Source organism: Sardina pilchardus, chromosome 2 (genome assembly GCF_963854185.1).
Source record: "Sardina pilchardus chromosome 2, fSarPil1.1, whole genome shotgun sequence".
Classification (NCBI taxonomy): Eukaryota; Metazoa; Chordata; class Actinopteri; order Clupeiformes; family Clupeidae; genus Sardina; species Sardina pilchardus.
This window is the reverse complement of record NC_084995.1, coordinates 6,135,637-6,155,743: the sequence shown is the minus strand read 5'-3', so window position 1 is coordinate 6,155,743 and position 20,107 is coordinate 6,135,637. Positions and strand designations below refer to the sequence as shown.

The 20,107-nt window shown below is 40.0% G+C and overlaps 1 protein-coding gene across 6 annotated transcripts in view; it reads right to left on the bottom strand.

Moving 5' to 3' along the window:
• Positions 1 to 2,674: 2,674 nt before the first annotated feature.
• The window catches only part of atg9b (autophagy related 9B), an 839,198-nt gene continuing 821,765 nt past the window's right edge, over positions 2,675 to 20,107 (bottom strand). For 4 of the 6 annotated variants that reach the window (XM_062517341.1, XM_062517338.1, XM_062517339.1 and 1 more), the window contains exons 13-15: positions 19,066 to 19,138; positions 4,052 to 4,206; positions 2,675 to 2,954 (exon numbers count right to left, since the gene is read on the bottom strand). In XM_062517341.1, coding sequence (XP_062373325.1) covers positions 4,061 to 4,206; positions 19,066 to 19,138 — 219 coding nt within the window. In that variant the 3' untranslated portion in view covers positions 2,675 to 2,954; positions 4,052 to 4,060. Of the gene's footprint in view, positions 2,983 to 4,051; positions 4,207 to 19,065; positions 19,139 to 20,107 lie in introns of all 6 variants that reach the window. The other 2 variants (XM_062517342.1, XM_062517343.1) reach the window with 2 other exon arrangements.

Below are 20,107 nucleotides of genomic sequence, written 5' to 3'. Positions count from 1 at the left end.
ACAACTAGTCACCTTACATTTCAAATCATAGCCTACTTCTTTGTCTTTATCGCCATGGCGGTACGCATTTAGAATAAAGAATAACGCTTGTGAACCCTTTTATTTTGTTTTGTTGTCAGTGTAACGGATGCCAACTAGTTAAATGTGTGTAAACCTCACTCCCCGACGCCTCCAGAGTGCTGCTGGCATGAAAGCTTGTAGCCTGGGCTTTTAGCTGGATTGTTAGCTCCCGCTCTGAAGTGCTGCTGTTTCGCGGGTTCGAGTCCAGGCATATGCAGGGCTGGACTGCGGTGGTTCAACACAACCAGCATAAAAACAAACGTAACAACAAGCGCATATAACCAGCATGAAAACAAGCGTACCATCGGCCTATCGGTAAGTTTGAAAAGGTATTAATTAACCTAAAAATGACAACATGGACAAGTGTTGCTTCGGATGTAATTATGGTTTTAAATGAAAGTTTGACTCGGATCAAAAAAATGTTTGCATAAAAAATAGCATAGTTAGTTACCTAACTAACTTACTAACTAGCCTAAGATACAATAAAGTTATCAATCATTCAGCTACTTATTGTCTCTGTATTTTCCTAATCTCGTTGGGTTGCCGGTTCGATCCCCAACCAGTCGATGGCTGAAGTGCCCTTGAGCAAGGCACCTAATCCCTCAATGCTCCCTGAGCGCCGCTGGTCGGGCAGGCAGCTCACTGCTCACAGCTTACTGCGTTAGTGTCTGATTCACCTCACTGTGTGCTGTGTGTGTTCACTAATTCGGTTAAATGCAAAGATTGAATTCTTCTATTCTTTAGACATGAGACATTTTATTTTTCATTTTTTCCCGAAAAGTGGGGTGGTCACTGACTGACCTCGTGACCTCACGAGTTAAACTGTAAGGCTGACTTTTCCATCTTGTAAGGCTGATTTTTCCATCTTGACTGTCTGACCTCCTAAAGTTGCATCTGTAAGACGGGGGAGACGACCTCACAGCTGGATGCTCTTTGTGGTCAGGTTACCTGTTTGCATTTGACTGTCTCCATTGTCTCGAGACCACCATATGGCCAAGGCTCCCGGCCCTATGCCAGGCACACCTCCACTCCCCCCTCTCCACGCCTCTGATGAACTAATGCTGAAAACTGAAATGTATCTGTTTCATGACAAATGATAATGATAATGTATCTATGTTTGGTGTCATTTTTAATGTCTCAGTACGAGAAGTAAGAGGGTCTCAGTTGTATAATTGTAAAATAAGTGTAAATATGTTTTCCGGTGATCTAGGCGAAAGTGGCCTGTGTTCTGATGAGAAACTTTCCATTGCCTTCGTAGTGATAAGAAGATACCCTGTGGTGGCCCAAGGTCCTTCTGTAGCTACAGCATTTATATGTTAATTTCTAGTTTGGAACTTCACAAAAAAAAAACCCTGTTCGGTGTGGATACTTAAGGATGGAGAACAAGTTACTCGGGAGATTCTGCTTAACAGAACTCTGAGGTAAGGGTAGCTGAAGGTAGACTATGGGGATCTTTGCTCACCAAAGATTTCCATGAGCGTGTTAGTCCAAGCTAGGAGAGTCTGGTTAGCAGCACTCTAAGCTGGATTTAGAAATTGGAATCTCTCTGCTTAAATAGAGCTCCACTTCTTTAGTCAATTCTACATCAGGTATGATATCTTTAACATTTTAATTTAGGTTGATTGTTTAACCATTTTTACTACTTTATTATTGTTTGTACCTTTATACCTTTATTGATTGTATTAGAAAGATTACAATATTGTAATGATATTAATTGGTTATCGGTAATATTCTTTTCTTGAGATTGGAGTTCTAATCAAGGAATTTGTTTAATCAGATATCTTAACTATTGAATTCTCAGTTAAACTGTGTGACCTGTGGGGGCTAGTTATACTTTGGGAAGTCACTGCTCTGACTTAGTAATTTGCACCAAGCCTTGTGTGCCTCCGCGTGCCAAAGCCGGGCCCGGCCTGAGTCAGCCAAACTGCTAAATGCCACTGAACTAGTAAGAGAAAACTTCACAGGGGTGCCAATAGTCAATGAACTAGAGATAAATTGTTAATGATGTTAGGTTGGATCTCATTGTGATTAAACAAATAGGCCTTGTAGAGATAAGTCTAGAAATACATGGTATTCATTGTAGACTGATATTTCATAGTCATCGACAGCGTAGCTAACTTTTATACCATAATGGAGTCAGATGGTCAATAAGTAAATTAGTTCAACACAATCTCATTGGAGCACCGGACAAAGACAGAACACGTATATATAAGTGGGAACAACCTTACTACCTTCATAAAAAAATAACATGTTTTATCGTGAGACTGCTTGTCATTTGGAGCAGCGTATTGGTAGGCTACGAATATTAAGAAGAAAAGATTATCATCTTGCTTCGGGATTTAATTCACTTTTGGATTGTTTGATTACAGTTCTAAATGCCGACGTTCCTAACCCTGCTCACAAATGCCACCTGGTGGTTGTTTGGGTCATTGCAGCTACACGGGAAAATTGTTGCATGAGAATCACGCATGAAACCGGCCAAATGAAAGTGGTACCCACTGTATGAATGCAAGTAAGAGGGCTGAGTGAAAAAAATATTGTAATGAATCTATTCAAATCTAATGCTTCAATCACTCTCACTTATAAATAACAAAAAGAGTAATTCAGAGTGCAGTTAGAACCAGTACATTGGCATGAAGCCAGGTTTTATTTAAAATGCTGTCTTAAAACAAGACACAATATGCACACACACTTACACACAAGCACACAACACTGTGGTACTATCTGGTGTTTCTTTGTGAGGTTGATGAGGAAGACATCTGTGGTTTCACCCTCCTGGTTGACTACAGGGGCATTGGTAGAGAGTTCTCATTTATTGAACCAAACTTCTTGAACGGTGATCAGAAAAAGATCATGTAAGTCCAGTGTTTCCATCCATCTGGTGGACGCTTCAGCTGTCAACAAATGTTTTGGTATCAACTTCTAGGACAAATTAACAGACATGCCATTCAATAGGTGCCCAGTACTACATGGTACCACATAAAACTGAAAAAACAACCCTCTTATCCCATATCTCAAAATTCGTTGTGTGCCAGTGGTAATTTTTGGTTTCAAGCCAAAATGGCAGGCGATGTATGTAACATAACTGAAATGCTATCATCAACCTGGAAATGTGGTAACTAATTTACTTTGCTACGGCAGTTTTGGCTATCAACACATTGCTTCAGAAAAACAGAACAATTTGATTGCTTGATAAATGGCATAAATATATACAGTTAATAACAATATATTGATACCCCTGGCAGATGTTGATTTAAAGTGTAACTCGAAAATTGACCAAAGGGTGTTTTTCTGAATGAAAACACATCAAATAAGTAGGGCCGGGACTTTAACGCGCTAATTAAGATTAATTAATTACACAAACATTAACGCGTTAACATTTTTCATCAAGGCAACTTGCAAACGTATCATAGGCGCAGTGATATCGTACGCAGCATCTGAAAATAGTCCCCATAGACAACAAGCAGTAGTAGTGCCAGTAGTTTGCAAGTTGCCTTGATTATTACGCCAGATGAGAGTGTAGTTCCATGTCAAATCAGCCTAGAAAAACGCCAGGTTTCATTTTCAGTTGGTCTTATTGCACTTTCTAACTTGAGAGGAGACACGTTTTAAATGGGAAAATCACCAGAAATCTTAGTCACTTTTAAACATGAAGCTAGCAGGCGAGAAGCTAATGGTCTAATCCGATTCAATGATCTATGCTAGGCTGAAGCTAAAAGTTGTATCACCAGACTCAGAGAATGGCTGGATGAACGGGAACAAGGTAAATATCGATTGTTTTGCTCGAGGGGAGGTGGAAAATGAGCGTATTTCCAAAAGTGGCGGAATATCCCTTTAAATCAATATTTACAAAGGGTATGAATCATTTTGTTCTTAACTGTATATTTTTCATCACAAATTTACATTTGAGACAAAAATGTATTCCAGAATATTGCCTACAATCATCTGGAAGTGTGAATGCAATTTAACCATGCAACAAATGCTCCCTTACCACAAAATTTTAAGGCACTTCAGAAACTGCTCCAGACTCAGATGCTGATCTGTTTAATGTTTCTTCTTCTTCCTCCACCTGCTCCGCCATCCAGCCACCCAGTCTTCTATTGCTAGGAATTGATCGGTTGTCTGGATTGATGGATACCACCTGGCCTGCAGATTAAGGGAAAACAAAGATTGTTAAGGCGGAGTAAGATACTTCATCAGGAGCCAGTTACGGGGACCTAATCACAAGGGGGGGTTGTCAGAGCACAGGCCATGACTCTGCTCTGGATTAAGGGGCATTTTGACCCCCTGCCGTGTTCTCCAGATTCCCAAAGTGCCATCTGATGAAGTATCTTGCTCCGCCGTAACTCATTCGCTGCCAGCCATTTTCAGTGCAGAGCGCTCCATACTGCCAAACGTTTTACAGCATTTTGACTGTTTTTCCAAGATCCATCGAACAGTGAGCTTTATGACTATGTAAACACCGAGGCTACCAGAAGAAAGAGTAGACACTCTTCTTTCACCAGGAAAAAGTTTCTATCGTTTTCCATTCTTTACTAATCGACAATAGAACATAGGTTAGTTTTGCTAAAAACACCTGTTTTTGACCAAAACATTTAGAAAACAATCTTTTTGTGAAAACCAACTTTTTAACATTAGCGTTTTGGGAGTATGTCAACCACGATTGCACTGTTATCTCTTCAGTCTCTTCAAGGCTGCTAGGGACTCTGATGGTCTCTATAGACTCTGAACAGGACGGTAGACTTAGCAAACTAGCACTACCAAAGTTGTCTATATAGCAATATCCAAATGAAAATGGATCATACCATTCAAGTGTTTTCCATCCTTGATGTAAGAAGTATTTATCTAGCGGTTCGGATCGATAGTAGAGTCTGTTTACAAGCCTGATTTTTAGTGAAGCTCTGCCAGATCATTCCCAAGCCCTCCCATGAGCCCTTCCCGTCGAAAAACTCAATTGACGTCTAGGCAGTCAACGTAAGTGTTTAACACTTGGAGGTCCGGGGCCTTTTCAGGCACTTTGAGGCAGTCAGCTATACCTTGAGATTTTTAAGTTTTTCATCTAACTTAAAACATCTATGCAGAAATGGCACATATGGTTATATTCTAGAGGTCCTCCACAATAATTATATGTGAGTAAAGTGGATGTAATGAAATTATGTAATTCAAAGGTCAGTTCAAAGGTAAAAAAACACACTATAAATATATCGAGCTAAGACTTTTGAAGTTTGAACCTTGAAAACAACGGTATTGGCTCTGTATAGGTAAAAAGAACATTAAAAATGTTTATGTAGTTTTACTACAAATTGGAAAAAAGTCAGACTAAATGTGCCACTTAGTGAGAGTCTCTTTCAAATGCAAATCAAGTTGAATGGGCCAGCTGCAGGTGAGAGGACTGAAATCCTAGGATTTTCTTTTATTGTTTTTACAAAGTGGCATAGATACATTCTCTTTTAAAACATATATATTTGGAAACTAGTTGATTAAAGGTTTCTAATGGTGTCACTTATTTGTTCCTAGGACAAAAACTAGCAGAGATTGAGATGTGTGTTTCGAACAGTTTTTCAAATCCCCAGGGGGGATTTAGACTCCAGAGGGTTAAATTGACGTTTATAGACGTCAATGGCAGTGAATGAGCTAAACATCTTTTGGTAAAAGAAAGAGTAATATTTTTTTTTTTCAAATAGAGAAATGTCTTCAGGAGATGTTACATGCACTACTGATGAAAATAACTGTTTTAGTAGTATTAGCAATATAGTGTGAGAGCCTATGTATTTCTGTGGGATTTCAATGTTAATTTTTGGAGACTGTTTGAAATGTGTTCTAGGGTCATTGAACTTCGAGAAAAAATATGTCTCCATTTTTTCCCCCAGTTTCTTACCATTTCCCCCCCGATTTAGATATTTTACTGCAATTGACGCCTGAAATATGGCTTGTATTACTATTTTAATTAAAAGAGTTAGTATATTATGTTTTTCTTCATGCATAATTGTTTTATAATTATTTTATATGTTTTTAGGATTTAAAAAATATATATTTTTTATTTTTTAGTATTTTTATTTATTTTTTTAATTATTTTTTGCATTATTTTTGGTATTTTTTTGTATCTTTTTTTCTATTTTTTTTCTAACATACAAGCTAAATAAATGCTTAACACAGGGCACTTAACATCCAAACTTTCTGTTTAATACTTGTTTTAACCAGTTTCAACAATATGAAAACAAAATATAGAAAACATTTTCTGGAATGGTTCATGGTTCATGTGCTGCTGTTTACAATGACACTTCAGATTTGCAATCATATTAAACAGAAGTATCTCCATCCTCCTCCTCATCATCCATTCCTACCATATCTCCCTGGCTCATATTTCCACAAACCTCTTCATCTGCTCCGCACAAGCACATCTCTGAACAGTTGATACCCTGAGACCTACAAGAACAGTGTGACATACATTTGCTCTTCTTGCAGCCACATTTAATTAACTGTGTAATGGTGGCTGGGGCATGGGGAACACGAGATGTTATTGGTACCAGTTGGCCTCCCTCTTCTTCCCATCCATTATCCGTTGGTGATGGTAACTTCGGATGAGCTACATGGTCTTGATCCCAGATTATTGCCTGGAAATGTGCACGGGCAATGGCTTCATGCAATGCCCCTCGTGTCGGGGGCAGCTTTTGAGCTTCCAGCTGTCGTTTGGTGAATAGCCTCCACTTGAGTTCACTGACATCTGTCAGGGTAGTGCCAGGCTCATACAGCTGGCAAACAAATTCTTCGATGCTCTTTTCCATATCAGGAGTTATTCTTTCTGTATCTCCGAGACCAGCAAATGCAGACCACACATCTGGGGAACTCCTGTTAAATGCTTGCCAACATGTCAGCTTTCCCTTACCAGCAAATCGACCTGTTTGGTCAGCTCCAGAAAAAGCATGGAAGCCTGGCAAGGCTGCGGTCCTTTCTTCACCAAGTGCATTAACCACTGGTTCCAGAGAGATGATCCGTTTTTTATTACCCACACCAGTGATAAAGTAGGTGTCTTTACATAGCTGATGGTACCGTCGAATTGCAAGAACAAACACATCGGTGTCAGGGGACTCTATATAGAGTTTTGTTGCACCCCTTTTAACAGCATCCAGACCATGAAGAATTATTCTTGTGTCAGCCTCTTCTTGGGAGCTGTGAAGATGTTGCACATTCATACAATTTGAGAGAACATCTTGCCTTGATGTGACAATGAAAACCTGTGGTTTTCCCGTAAAGTGTTGAAGAGCTTTCCTGGCAAGGTAGACCGTCAGCTCATCTTTGGTCCTGATGCTTGATAGGAACTGTTTGGCAGACAATTTCCCCATTGGGGTGCTGTCCTGCACATGGTAAGCAGTTGGCTGCTTTCCACCTTGGCGTCTCTCTCGTGTGGCCTCCTTTAGTGAAGAAGGAAGGTCATAGCGATCAAACACTACATGGATCTCATCATAATCTTTGGTCTTTACAGCCAGGGTGGCTATGAAGTGGCTGGCCCATTGGGCACATGTGGTGATAAATGGTGGCTTTCCCATTCCTTGTACTACAGCCATTCCATCAATTACAATGACCTTCTTGGTTGGCAATGGACAACTATGAGTTACAACATCCTGATCATTTTGGTCACTGTCATCACAAATGGTCTGACTGGGCAGCTCCTCAAGTATGGTCATGAGCTTGCTCTTGTCCGTACATGGCAGAAGGTCTCCAGTCACTGAGAACAGGGCACGTGGTTGGGGTGTAAACTCATGCTGCCCAATGGCTTCCTTCAGGTCAATCTCTGGTCGTGATCGAGCAACTATCAGCATACGAGCAAAGAGTGACCTCTCATCCTTTAATTCTACAACCTGGTCAGCTAGTTTTTGTTTTACTACTTTTCTCGCACACTTCCACATCTTCAGTTGATCCTTCTTCATTCTGGCCCCGACACTAATTTCACTTTTGTTGATCCGCTCGTCCACAAAAGTAGCATACATCTGCTGCCCAATCTCATCTTGGTTGCATACATCTTTCTGAATATGAGGTGGCATCACAGCCTTTGTTATAACATTTGGCAGATCTTCACCATCATACGTCATGGGATTCAAGGATGATCTGATCACATCTTTGAGTCGTACAACATTCTTTTCCTGCCTTGTCCAGACAGTCATGGACAGCTCGTGGTGCTGATTCCGTTTAGTCGTGGGTGTGCCAGTAATTTGATGTGCTTGTTCAGCAAGCCTGCTCAACTCAGGGGCAGTGAGAAAGAATCTCTCCCTTGCACTAGCATTTTGAGTGATCCCCACAAGTCCTCCTGTGACCTTCATAATGCGATTAACATGTTCAAGTGCATGATCCACCCCAATGGCACAGAATGGGATTTCATTTTTATTGACAGAAAAATTCCCTTCCATAAATTCTTGGTATATGTCAGGATCAGTGGTCTGCAATGCCTTCATTTCTGCCAGGTAGAGTGGAACGAGCCTGGCATATTTGAGCTTGTCCTGAGCAAAAAAGTATTTGCACAGCTCATCAAGTGAGGACAGATGAAGCTCCCAAAGGCCATCACGCGTAGCACGGATGAATGTATATATCAGTAAGATCATGTGCATGTAGCGCCAAACAAACTTGAAAAGTGGATGACTGGATTCTTTCTTCTTGTCAAACTGTGCCATAGCCTCAAGTACTTTGTTCAACACTAATGTAGCCAGCATGGTCTGCTGCCCCTCCAGCACTTTTGCATGAATCTGTCCAACACAGCTTCCGTCAGCTAGCTTTGCTGATTCTGCACATACACTCTTCAGTGTTGAATATTCCTGAAAGAATTCCTCCAGATAGAGGTCAAACAGGGCTTGGACTGTAGTCATGTGTGCTTCTAGAGCCCTCTTCATATGCTTTGCTTCTAGGATCTGCCTTGTTGTAGCAGGACCATAGATGTCTGCTTCAATCCAGGCTTCATCCAGCCCACTATCTTCAATGATGTTGCCAGCAGCCCTCAGTGCTGCCATCACAGTGTGCATTTCACCCAGCCTCAGCACCCACTTTCCCTTGCAGTCATCTCTGGTCATTTCAAGTTGCTTTGCACGTTCATAGAGTGCCATATCCAGAGTTATTACAGTCTTTCGGCCAGGACCCATGACTGTGCAATTTATCTGTTGTGTCTGCTTCAAAACTGTGATCAGTGTTTGCCATTCGTGTGCTGGTGCAGCTATCAAAGGCATAACATTGACTTCTGTGAGAGGCTTCTTGGAGGCCAGAAGTGAGTTGTATGCTGACCAGGTAGGGATATTGTGATGCTTAATGTCATGATCAGATGGTGGCTGTGGAGCTGTTGCCTCTGTATCAGACGCAGGTTCTAAAACAGGAATTTGTTCATTTTCAGCCAACTGTGGAGTTGTGACCACTGAACCTTCTGCAGGATCTGGCTCAAGTCCCCCAGAAGGTAGTATGTGGTCTGCTCTAAATTCCTGTTCATCTTTTGCCTCATCTGTTCGCATCATGGAACGTGAAAGAAGCCAGACCATGTCCTGTGCAAAGTAGGGTTTGATTATATCCAAGCTTGTACCAGGCTTAAAGTCAGGAAATGAGCTACTTTTGACTGTCTGTGTCTTGGGTGCACAACACTGGACAAAGTCTGGCATTGTCAGTGTCTTCAAGGAGCGATCTCTTGCTTTCTGGTTAAGCAGCCTTGTTCTGGTCCTGCTGGCTAGGTCTGTGGACACTGTTTGCCATTGGTAAAGAGCAGTAGCAGTAGCATGTAGAGTCCTTTTACCATCAGATGTGTCTTCATTGAAATCACTGTTGTCCACAGCAAAAAATATGAATGTTCCCACTCTCATGTTTGCAGGCAAGTAGGCACCCTGCTCCCTGGTCAGCTCCATGACTGAGTTAGCCAGCTGTGTCTCAAGTCTGAGGATCCGATCATAATCAACAGACAAACCAGAACCATGGAGGAAGTCAAGAAGCTTCTTACTTCTTGTTGATTGATGAACTGCTATGCCTACAGCTAGCTGCTGTGGCCATTCTAGGTGATGGCGGAATGGTGCGTTGGGATGTTTTTCTGTGTACATTACTTGACGCTTTGTCTTGAAAGAGTACATGAGATTCTGACTCAAAGCAAGGACATCTCTGTGAGCAGAGGCTATGCGCATAGTCTCTTGTCTAATGCTTGAAGTTGGTCCTTCAAGTACCCAGCGGAGAAATGTGTACAACTCTTTGGGGACGCTGTTTTCAGCATCAACGGTGCTAAGCTCTCCTTCAAATTTCCAAGGTTGTTTGATATGAGCAGCAATGGCATCTCGCAGAATAGATGCGCTCTCAAACAACTTGTGTATGTCATCATGAGTTGTTTTAGTTGTCACTTCTTCCACCGCTGCATCACACACTTTAGACAAACATACAAGATCAGGAGCATTGCGAGCCTTTGTCTTAATGAACTGGACATTCTGAATGTGAGAGGTAAGTTTCTGTTTAATGTTCTTTGTAGTTGTCTGTACATTATGTACACCATTTGTTTCAAGAATGGTGGAATAGGCTGACTTGAGGTCAGTCATATTGATGACCTCTCCAGCCTGCAAGCCACATCGAACTAAGCCAATAAACTCAATATCTGATGCTACCACCCCAACATTATGTTCCACCTTTTCAAACTCCTTACTTTCATCACATGTCCTTTTATTTCGTTGAACATTCTGCACCCAGCATTTTAGGTGATACTTGACATCAATTGCGCGTGCATCATCTGCAGTGATGGCAGCACTTAGCTGTACTTTCCACTGTTGGTTGTTGCTCTTTTGCACAGCTTCTTTCAGTTGTTTGCCTGCATTAAAAGAGGACACCTCATGAAGACTATCTTTGGTCTGCTTCTGACAAAAAAAACACATTTCCTTAATGGCTGCAGCTGCTGCTGAGCGAGTGTATAAAGTCTCGCCGGATGAGCATGATGGCGTTGCAGCTGTTTCTGCTGGACCTGTCGATGGCCTACCACGCCGTGTCTGGAGATTCTCTAGCTTACCCTCCTCACATGCTCTTTGGTAGCGAATCTTAGCACGCTGCAGATGCTGACTGTTACAGGTTGATTTGTAACAGTTCCTGTGCCATACAGCACTATTCTGCTGCAGATCACTTGCACTGTATGGTTGTAGCTGTTTACTTATCTGTGGGTAATCGGCATCTCCATATTTTCCTCTCTCATGGACAAAAGACAGAAATTTTGAATATGTTTCCAGTGAGGGCTGATGTACCAGTTCAGACATGTCTGCTTTCTGACACTGGATACATAGCTGAAAGTCGACTTCTGATCTTGCTTCAGAGAATATCTTGCTTGCCATCTCGAAACATGCAATGCATCAAACTGAAGTCACTAATCCTTTATATATCAAATACTGTACCTCGAAACAGGCACTGAACTGACTGAGTTGTAAGACAGCTACAGAAAAATATACTAATGGAATGAATCCAAGCAAGTTAAATGCTTAACATGAAAACGTAACATGAAAAAGGATAATCAGTCAATTCTCTTTTTTTTTTGAACCACGTGTAACCATCAACAGCAAAAAAAACCCGTCATGTCGGTCAATTATGACTGGAACACTGGTAATAGTAGACTAAACATGAAACATGAATATCTATAATGTTGGATAAAAAGATATTTTATTGCAGTCAGGCAGTGTTGGCAAAAAAATCAGTCACTATTTGCTCGCTGAAAAGTCGCTAAAAGTCGCTAGATGACATCATGGCGTTACGCATAGTCACGTACAGCACGAATATGCCCACATGTCTACGTTCATAATACAAACAGGCAGTGCTAGTTATTTTTAGGAGATCAGAGCTAATCTGCAGCCCTGCTTAACCGTGGGAAACGCTTCTGACGGTGGCACAGAGTTATAATTACTGGTATGTTGAAAAACAATGACTCTGTCACTGAAAAGGCATATTTTTAAAAGTCGTCAGATTAACCAAAAAGACGCTTAAGTCGCTAGATGAAGTTTTAAAGTGGCTTGTTTTCCATTAGCATACCTATAAGTCTCCCAAAGTGTCCAGCTGGAGACTCCAAATGGTACTTTGCAAAAACGCCTAGGCATGCCCACATATAAAATGGTGTAGAGAGCACAAATTTTGAGATATTGTAATGAAACTTGAAATTAAAGTTCTTAGGACTTGTTGCCTTTGTTTAATTATGTCTAAAACCTTTTTCCTCACAGTAAAAGGTCTGTTTAATAGATATACATTTTATTTTTTTTAGGCGAGGGACAAAAATTATAAAAAATTACAATAATTCTTAATCTACAGGTTTCACCAGAACAATTTACAGTGAATCTGACTATATATGAAGGAAATAGAGAATGTCTGCTTTACAAAAGTGGTCTTATTTTGTCAATAGCACAAAGGGCTGGGGTGCAGTTACAATTTCAATTTGGATTGCTTTTCAGGCGTTTTTTCAGGCACATCATCAGGAATGTTAAGGGGTTTAAGGCACTAAAAGTCAAAAGAAAAAATGGAGACATGTTTTTTTTCATTCCTTAGACCCTATAGAATGAAGATATGAATGTCTCCAAAAATTAACATCCAAATCCCACAGGCCCCCAAATCGGATACATAGGCTCTCACACTAATATGCAACAATCAATGACACACAAAATACTATTCCTGGTTGTCTTGGATATCAGCAATATTGTCAGTGAATGCTAGCTGTCTGGCTATAAGTTAGCTAAATCAGTTTAACATAGTGCTAACTAACATTGACTGTGCGTACATCAGTATCCTGGTTATTATTGTGATTTTGGTACAACCTGTGTAACAACATGTACGATCAATTCTATCATTGTACTTGCATTATGTATCTGTGGGTACCTACATATAGTTGTTACATTGTAATACTGAGTGCTTTTACAAAACTTTGCCAATTGCTTCAGCGGCCGCACCTCGGTGCTCGGGCCCTAATAATAATCTGTACAAAAATAATAGGGCCTTGCACCTATGGTGCAGCCGCTTCAGCTCGGGCCCTTATAATAATAATCTGTCCAAAAACAATGGAGTCTTGCACGTTGGTGCTCAGGCTCTAATAATATGAGAGTAAAGTGAATGTAATGAAATCAGTTTTTATTCATCTTTAGTGTAGACACAACTAGACAAAAACCTGTTTTCAAAGGTCTTCAGACCTTGTAAAAAACACACTATAAATATATCTGCACAAAACTTTTGAAGTTTGACCCTTATAAAGTGTTGGATACGTAAAAGTAAGAAGAGTTTTAAAAACTGTTATGTAGCTTCACTACAAATTGAAAATAATTAAACTAAATGAGCCAGTGGCTCTTTCAAATTTAGTTTGAAATTTCCTTTATGAATGGGCTGCTTCAGGCGAGAGCACTGACAATCCTAGGATTTTCTTTTATTATTTAAAGTGAGTGCTTTGCAAATGCATGCAATGCAACTAGCTAGCGATAGTTACAGCTAAACTATATATACAGTTGAGGCCAAAATTATTAGCCCTTTGGAACCTTACTCGGTAACACTTTATTTTAATGTGTTGCTGTTACAGTGTTACCTTATGTAGATTCTGGTGCATTTTGGAGTGCTAATATTATTATTAGGAATGCTAAATCTCAAATTGAAAAGTGGAGTGGTCAAAATGATTAGCCCCCATGTGATTTTTTTTGCTTTTAAACACACACGACCAACCTGTCACCTTTCAAGCCGCACATTTGCAGTCAGTTAATGTCCAGACAACACCTGAACATCCAATCAGCATTGATTGTTTACCTAAAGACTTCATGGAACAGGCCTACAGGCACTTGAACACCTGTCTGAGAGGGGGCTGCCTTTAAAGGCATGCTGAAGATGAAGGAAATTCGTCTGGACCTCAGAAAGAAATTCATTGAGGCCTATAATATGGAGAAAGGCTATACTGTAATTTCTAGATGCTTCACAGTCTGTACAACCATAAAAATATAGTTTCCACAGTGAAGCATGGTGGTGGGAGCATCATGTTATGGGGCGGTTTTGCGGTTTCAGGCACAGGGAGCCTTGTTTGGGTGCATGAGATCATGAAAAAGAAAGATTATGTTGACCTTTTGAGGGATAACATCAAGATGTCTGCTCTTAGTCTAGGCTTAGGTCGCCACCAGGTCCTTCAGCATGATAATAACCCAAAGCATAGTGAAAAGTGGTCTAAAACGCCCTAAAGGATACCAAAATCAAGGTGCTGGAATAGCCTACACAGAGACCAGACCTCAACCTCATTGAGAATCTGTGGCACATGCTTAAAGCAAGAGTCCATACAAGAAAACCATGCCGTTTGGACGAGCTGGAGCTAAAGAGTGCTTAAGAGATATGTGCCAACCTAGTAAAAGACTTGTCAGTTGAAGCAAAGAAAGGCTACACTATTGACTATTAATGGTCTGGGGGCTAATCATTTTGAACATGTCAATTCTTGCTTTTCTTGTCACAAATCAGAGCATGAGTAAAAAAATATCATCAAACTTTGTGGGTATACAGTCTTTGTTATTTTGTAATCATATAAACTAGGCACATTTTTGAACATTTTCATTTTCATGTATAAACAAAGGATTATGTGTGAATTCACAAGGGGGGCTAATAATTTTGGCCTCAACTGTATGTCTCTTCTGAGGGGTCAGGAGTATCATGCAACATTCTGCCTGGCTTGATAACGTTACATGTTTTAGTTGGAAATTGCTCGGTTTAATAACTTTGTGCCCATGTGCCAGACATGGACTATTACTTAACAAAAGAAGCCGCTAGGACCAGTCAAAATTATTTATTTGTGATGAGCAATCCTGGATAAAATAGTATTGGTTGCAAAGAAAGATAACGTTTTGTGGATAAATGTAGATACATGGAGAGTTGGATGTAGCCAGGTGGAAGGTGTACTCCTACTAGTAATAAAAAGTAAAAAATACATAGTGCCAGTGCTATTTAGAAGACCTCTGCAATGGTGGTTGAATGAAATGTGTACAGTAAATGGTTTGAGCTAAATTAGTTACAAAAATTGGTTGGAAGAAGAATAAAGCAAACTAGAGAATGTAATTCCAGGGAGTATAACATTTTGTTAAATATTGTTTCAAATATAATCAAAGCACAAAGATAGGTGAGACAGAGAAAAATCTTGGTGGGAGTCATAGTTGATGAACAGTTGGAATGTGCAAAAAGTTAAACAGTTGAATAGTTCAAATAATTGAACTATTTAATAGAGAATTATTTTGTGAGGACTTTCATTTTGAAACAGTTGTGGGTAGAGGAAAAGTTGATGACAACAGTTGATGTAATTTGGAATAGCTAAAGAGTTAAATAGTTGCATAGTTGAAATACTGTAGTTAAATGATTGAACAGGGAATTATGGTACTGATGACTTTTATTTTGAAACAGTTGTGCGAAGAGGAAACCGGTTATGGGAGTCATAGTTGATGACAACTGGCAAGTAAAATGGCTGAACCGTTGAGTAGTTTAAATATTATTCAATAGTGAATTATTGTTGTGAGGACTTTTATTTTGAAACAGTTGTGGACAGAGGAAACAGTTGCAAGGAGTCATATTTGATGACAACTTGCAGTTAAAATGGCTGAAGATTTCATAAGTTGAGTAGTTTAAATGGTTAAATTATTTAAGGCGAGACACGGCAGGTGAAAACATATTTTTTTTAGCACCAGTCAATTTCGAGATTTTGTGCAAGTTTGCTACCATAGCATATTCTACAACCCTACTACAAGAACAAAGTCTGATTTGCACATAAAAGTGTTTAGTTTATGACATTTTGTCTACTCGCACCTATATATTTCTCCAAATTTTACCAAAAGTTCCCATTCTAAAGTGTCATGTACTACCATGACCGTGATCCAAATCATATAGTGTGTGACAACGTTGGAAAGCCCTGTTTCTCCTAGATGATGCTATGCGATCCAAATATGGGCATTTCCTTTCTATTAGCAATCAATCGCGAAAGTTCAAAGACGAGTCTAAGCTGAAAACGCATTTCATTGGCTGTGTTTAACTCATTCACTGCCATTGACGTCTTTAAAGGAATACGCCACCCAAAAATGAAATTAAGCTAGTCTCGGTCACCCCCAGAGTTAGAACAGTGAAAAAAACCCGGTTAAAATCCGTCCGGGCATTCTCCTGCTTTGGGAGCAGCGATTTTAGCTTTAGCTTAGCACAGTTGCTGTAGATGAAGGGTGTCAGTGAGCACGTCCTCCAAAAAAGTGACCGAGACGTCTACATTTTTTTCTAAATATATCTTGGGAGCCGTGTGTTCAAAACGAGTACAAATCATAATGCAAAATCGAACGAGACTATTACCTGGGCAGATCTTTACTTGGAACTATATTCAGCCTCATCGCCGACGAAGCACCGCTAGCTAGGCGCAAAGTTCTCACGTAGCAGTCTTGTAAACTCCCAACTTCTAGATTCGACTGGAACTTCACGGGATGGGATTCAAGTGGTGCTACGTGAGAACTTTGCGCCTAGCTAGCGGTGCTTCGTCGGCGATGAGGCTGAATATAGTTCCAAGTAAAGATCTGCCCAGCCCAGGTAATAGTCTCGTTCGATTTTGAACGAGACTAACAACATACTCTGCTAACAACATACAAACATATAATTGTGATTACAGTTTTACTGTCTAAAATCATGCATGACACCAATGAATCATTCTATTGGACACGGAATGAATAATTGAATTAGTCTGTGAACCGAGCTAACTAGCTAGCGTACGCTAGCTTAAAAAGCAATGGAAGTGAATAGCAGTAACCATGACAATACAGCTATGCGCTGCCAGGTCACTAACAGTTGAAAGACTCCGCTTAAACTGTATATACCGTTGCAAGTTCACTCGACTATAAACTACCCACTTTAACTAATGTCACTAATGTTATTCAGGTAGTTGTCATTTCAAAGAAATTACACTGCTCCGTTTAAAATGTTACCTTAGGTAGGCGGCTAGCTAGCTAGCTAGCAACCAGACAGTAACCAGCAGCAGCATGGTCTGATATTAAGTTATTTTTCTTAACAAATCCATACACTAAAAATTACACTTTTAGGCTTGAAATGATCGGAAAAACGTACAGATTATGACAAAATATTCAAAAATACCATCAACAAATCCAGAAAGCCATAATGACCAATTTATTGATAACATTCCACAAGTCTCCCATTGACATTAATGCAGCGAGGGCTTACTCTGGTCTGCATAAAGGGGGACTCCCTCCCAACCCCCTTGCAATAGTAGAACGCGGAAATGCTCGAACGTTGGGGCCTCTCGCTCCGCTTTAACCCTCTCTGGTAGTATAGTCATGTTGGTTGCTATGGAAACTGTCATAAATGCTTAATTTGAATGGTTGCTATGTTGATTGCTAAGTACGTGGAGGTTTCATATAGTTGACTGGAGGCATAGTTGATGATAACTGATAGTTGGAACGGTTGAACAGTTAAATAGTTGAGTAGTTTCAATGGTTAAATGATTTAATAGTGTATTTTTACAGTGAGGACTTTTATTTTGAAACAGTTGTGGACAAAGGAAGTAGTGAAACAGGATCTGTAGTCTTAATGAGATTGTATGCTTAAAGCCTGAGAGCGATAGAGGGTGCGTTCGTAAATTCAATCTGACACTCTGAAAAATGGAATAATGCTCTGAAGTTCGAAAAAGACGAGCATTCTAACTCCCAGTGAATTTACTAATGATTATTCGTGTTTACGTTTACTATATGGACGCCACTACGGCACTTTTGAAACAGTGAGTGCGTTTACATGGACATTAATATTCCGATATTAACCTGGTTAAGCCAATATTCAGAATAAATATATGTAAACATCATTTTCCGATTGCCTTAACCAGAATAAGGTCATTTTCGGAACAAGCATAACCGGAATAAAATAGGTAGAGTATTCCGATCATATTCTGGTTATTTAGGTGCATTCTAGACATGTAAACACCTTATTCGGAATAATGACATTCTATTGGAATATTCACGGTATTTCGCGACAATTAAACACAGCATTATGGCAAATAACAACACACTGTTTGACGGCCCATGGTATTTTTCTGTTGCGACAGTAAAAGAAAAGAAAAAAACCTTCTGGCGGCAAACTTTTCCAAGTTATTTATAAGCGGAGCCTCAGAAAAGATGACGAGAATGAAGAAGAAGGTAGACTGCACTTTGAAGCAAGGAAGAAACACGCTAGACAGCATAGTAGCGACATGTGGCAGCATAGCTTAGTAGGCTAGTGATAAAGTTACTATGGAAACATTCAGGGAAGGAATGTTAGAACTTTCATTAATCAGAGTATGCTGCGTGCCATGTAAACGGGAATATGAACAGAGTATTATTTTAATAACTCATGTAAACACCTTATTCTTAGTGGAAAAGTCGTAAACGTAGGGTCCTGGAATTTAATCGAGTGAAAATATTTTTTTTTGTTGTAATCACTGCGGTCAAAAGACTGCAGCCCGGCAGTTCTAGGTATATCTAGGTCAAACCAACATGGCGCTTCAAGTAATACGTCTCAGCGGTCAAATGACCGGCGCTTGGCGCTTCTAGTGTTAAACGGTTGAAACTGAATTAGACTTACAAAAAGCGTTAGAAGAATAATATCAGAACCTTTAATAATTATAAGAAGATATCATGCACTCTAATAAGAAGATGTCGGATAACAGTAGCACTCTAATAATTTGGATAACAGTAGAGTGCATTTTCATGCACTCTAATAAGAAAAAGCCTAGGAAGAACAGTACAGTGCATTTTCATGGACTATAATAATAATAATAAGACTTTAGGAGAACAGTACAGTGCATTTTCATGCACTGTTATAATAATAATAAGAAGAAGCCTAGGAAGAACAGAATAGTGCATTTTCATGCACTATAATTAAGAAGAAACAGAAGAACAGTAGAGTGCATTTTCATAATGATAACAGTACAAGAAGAAGAAGAGGAAGAAGACTAGTGCTAATAAATTCATGCACAGTAATAAAAAGCCTAGTGATGAGCAAATTAATATCATATCTTACCAGAGCTGCAGCTGAATTCCTTCAGTGACACAGGGATCTGTGAAAGTGCTACCCCTGCACGTTGCTGGTGTACCTGTATGATACAAACTCCATTAGTGATGTCTATCATATAATGCATCTTTGATACAGAAGAGTAGAGTTCATCGAGATATAGTTAGATTTTAAAGGGAAACTATACATAAATTCCTACGCAACGTCACAAACACATGCGTGCGCAAACAAGGGGCAGAAAGCACCATGAACAGCATTAAGCAGCTGCTCTCTAAAATTAATTTTAGTGCAGAAAACAGCACCATTCGAAATGACTATGGTTAGAGAATGTTCAGGAATGTAAAGTACTGCATTTCTCTGCCAAAAACCACCAAAACCGCCAAAAAGACGATGTTATATTGATAACGAAAACGAACTCGGAAATAAACTTTGAAATGAGATGTTATCATCATTTAGACAACAGTGGCATACAAGAGTGTTGCTGGAGAATGAATAGAGAGTAAAGAGAGAGAGAGAGAGAGAGAGAGAATAGAGGGAGAGAGAGGGAGTGGAGGAAGAGAGAGTTGAGGGAGAGAGATAGAGAGGGAATGGAGGGAGAGAGAGGGAGTGGAGGAACAGAGAGTTGAGGGAGAGAGATAGAGAGGGAAATGCTGATTGTAGCTTACAGCGGCTGGTTATTAGGTTAACTTTATAACGTTGTGACCGGCCACCCGGCGTCTTCTGCACCACGACACACCTCAATCTGTCAGTCTGCCGTTTCCTCTTTCCCTGTTCCTTCAACAATGGTTTACTCGCTTTCTGCTTCTTTTCGCTTCGTCTACTATGACAAATGTCAGAAAACTGCATCGCTACCTTGTTCTAGCCGGTGCCTGGCGTGTACTGTACAGTATGTGTGTAGTGCAGAAAAGCAGTTTGTTACATCGCGAGCATGATTGCGAGGCTGCGACACTTTCTGTCTCTGAGTCCAGCGGCATGCTGGCCCAAAGTTGCAAGCATGGTATTTCCACTCATGTGCTAGGGTTAAGGTAAATGAAGCTAGAATACCGCATAG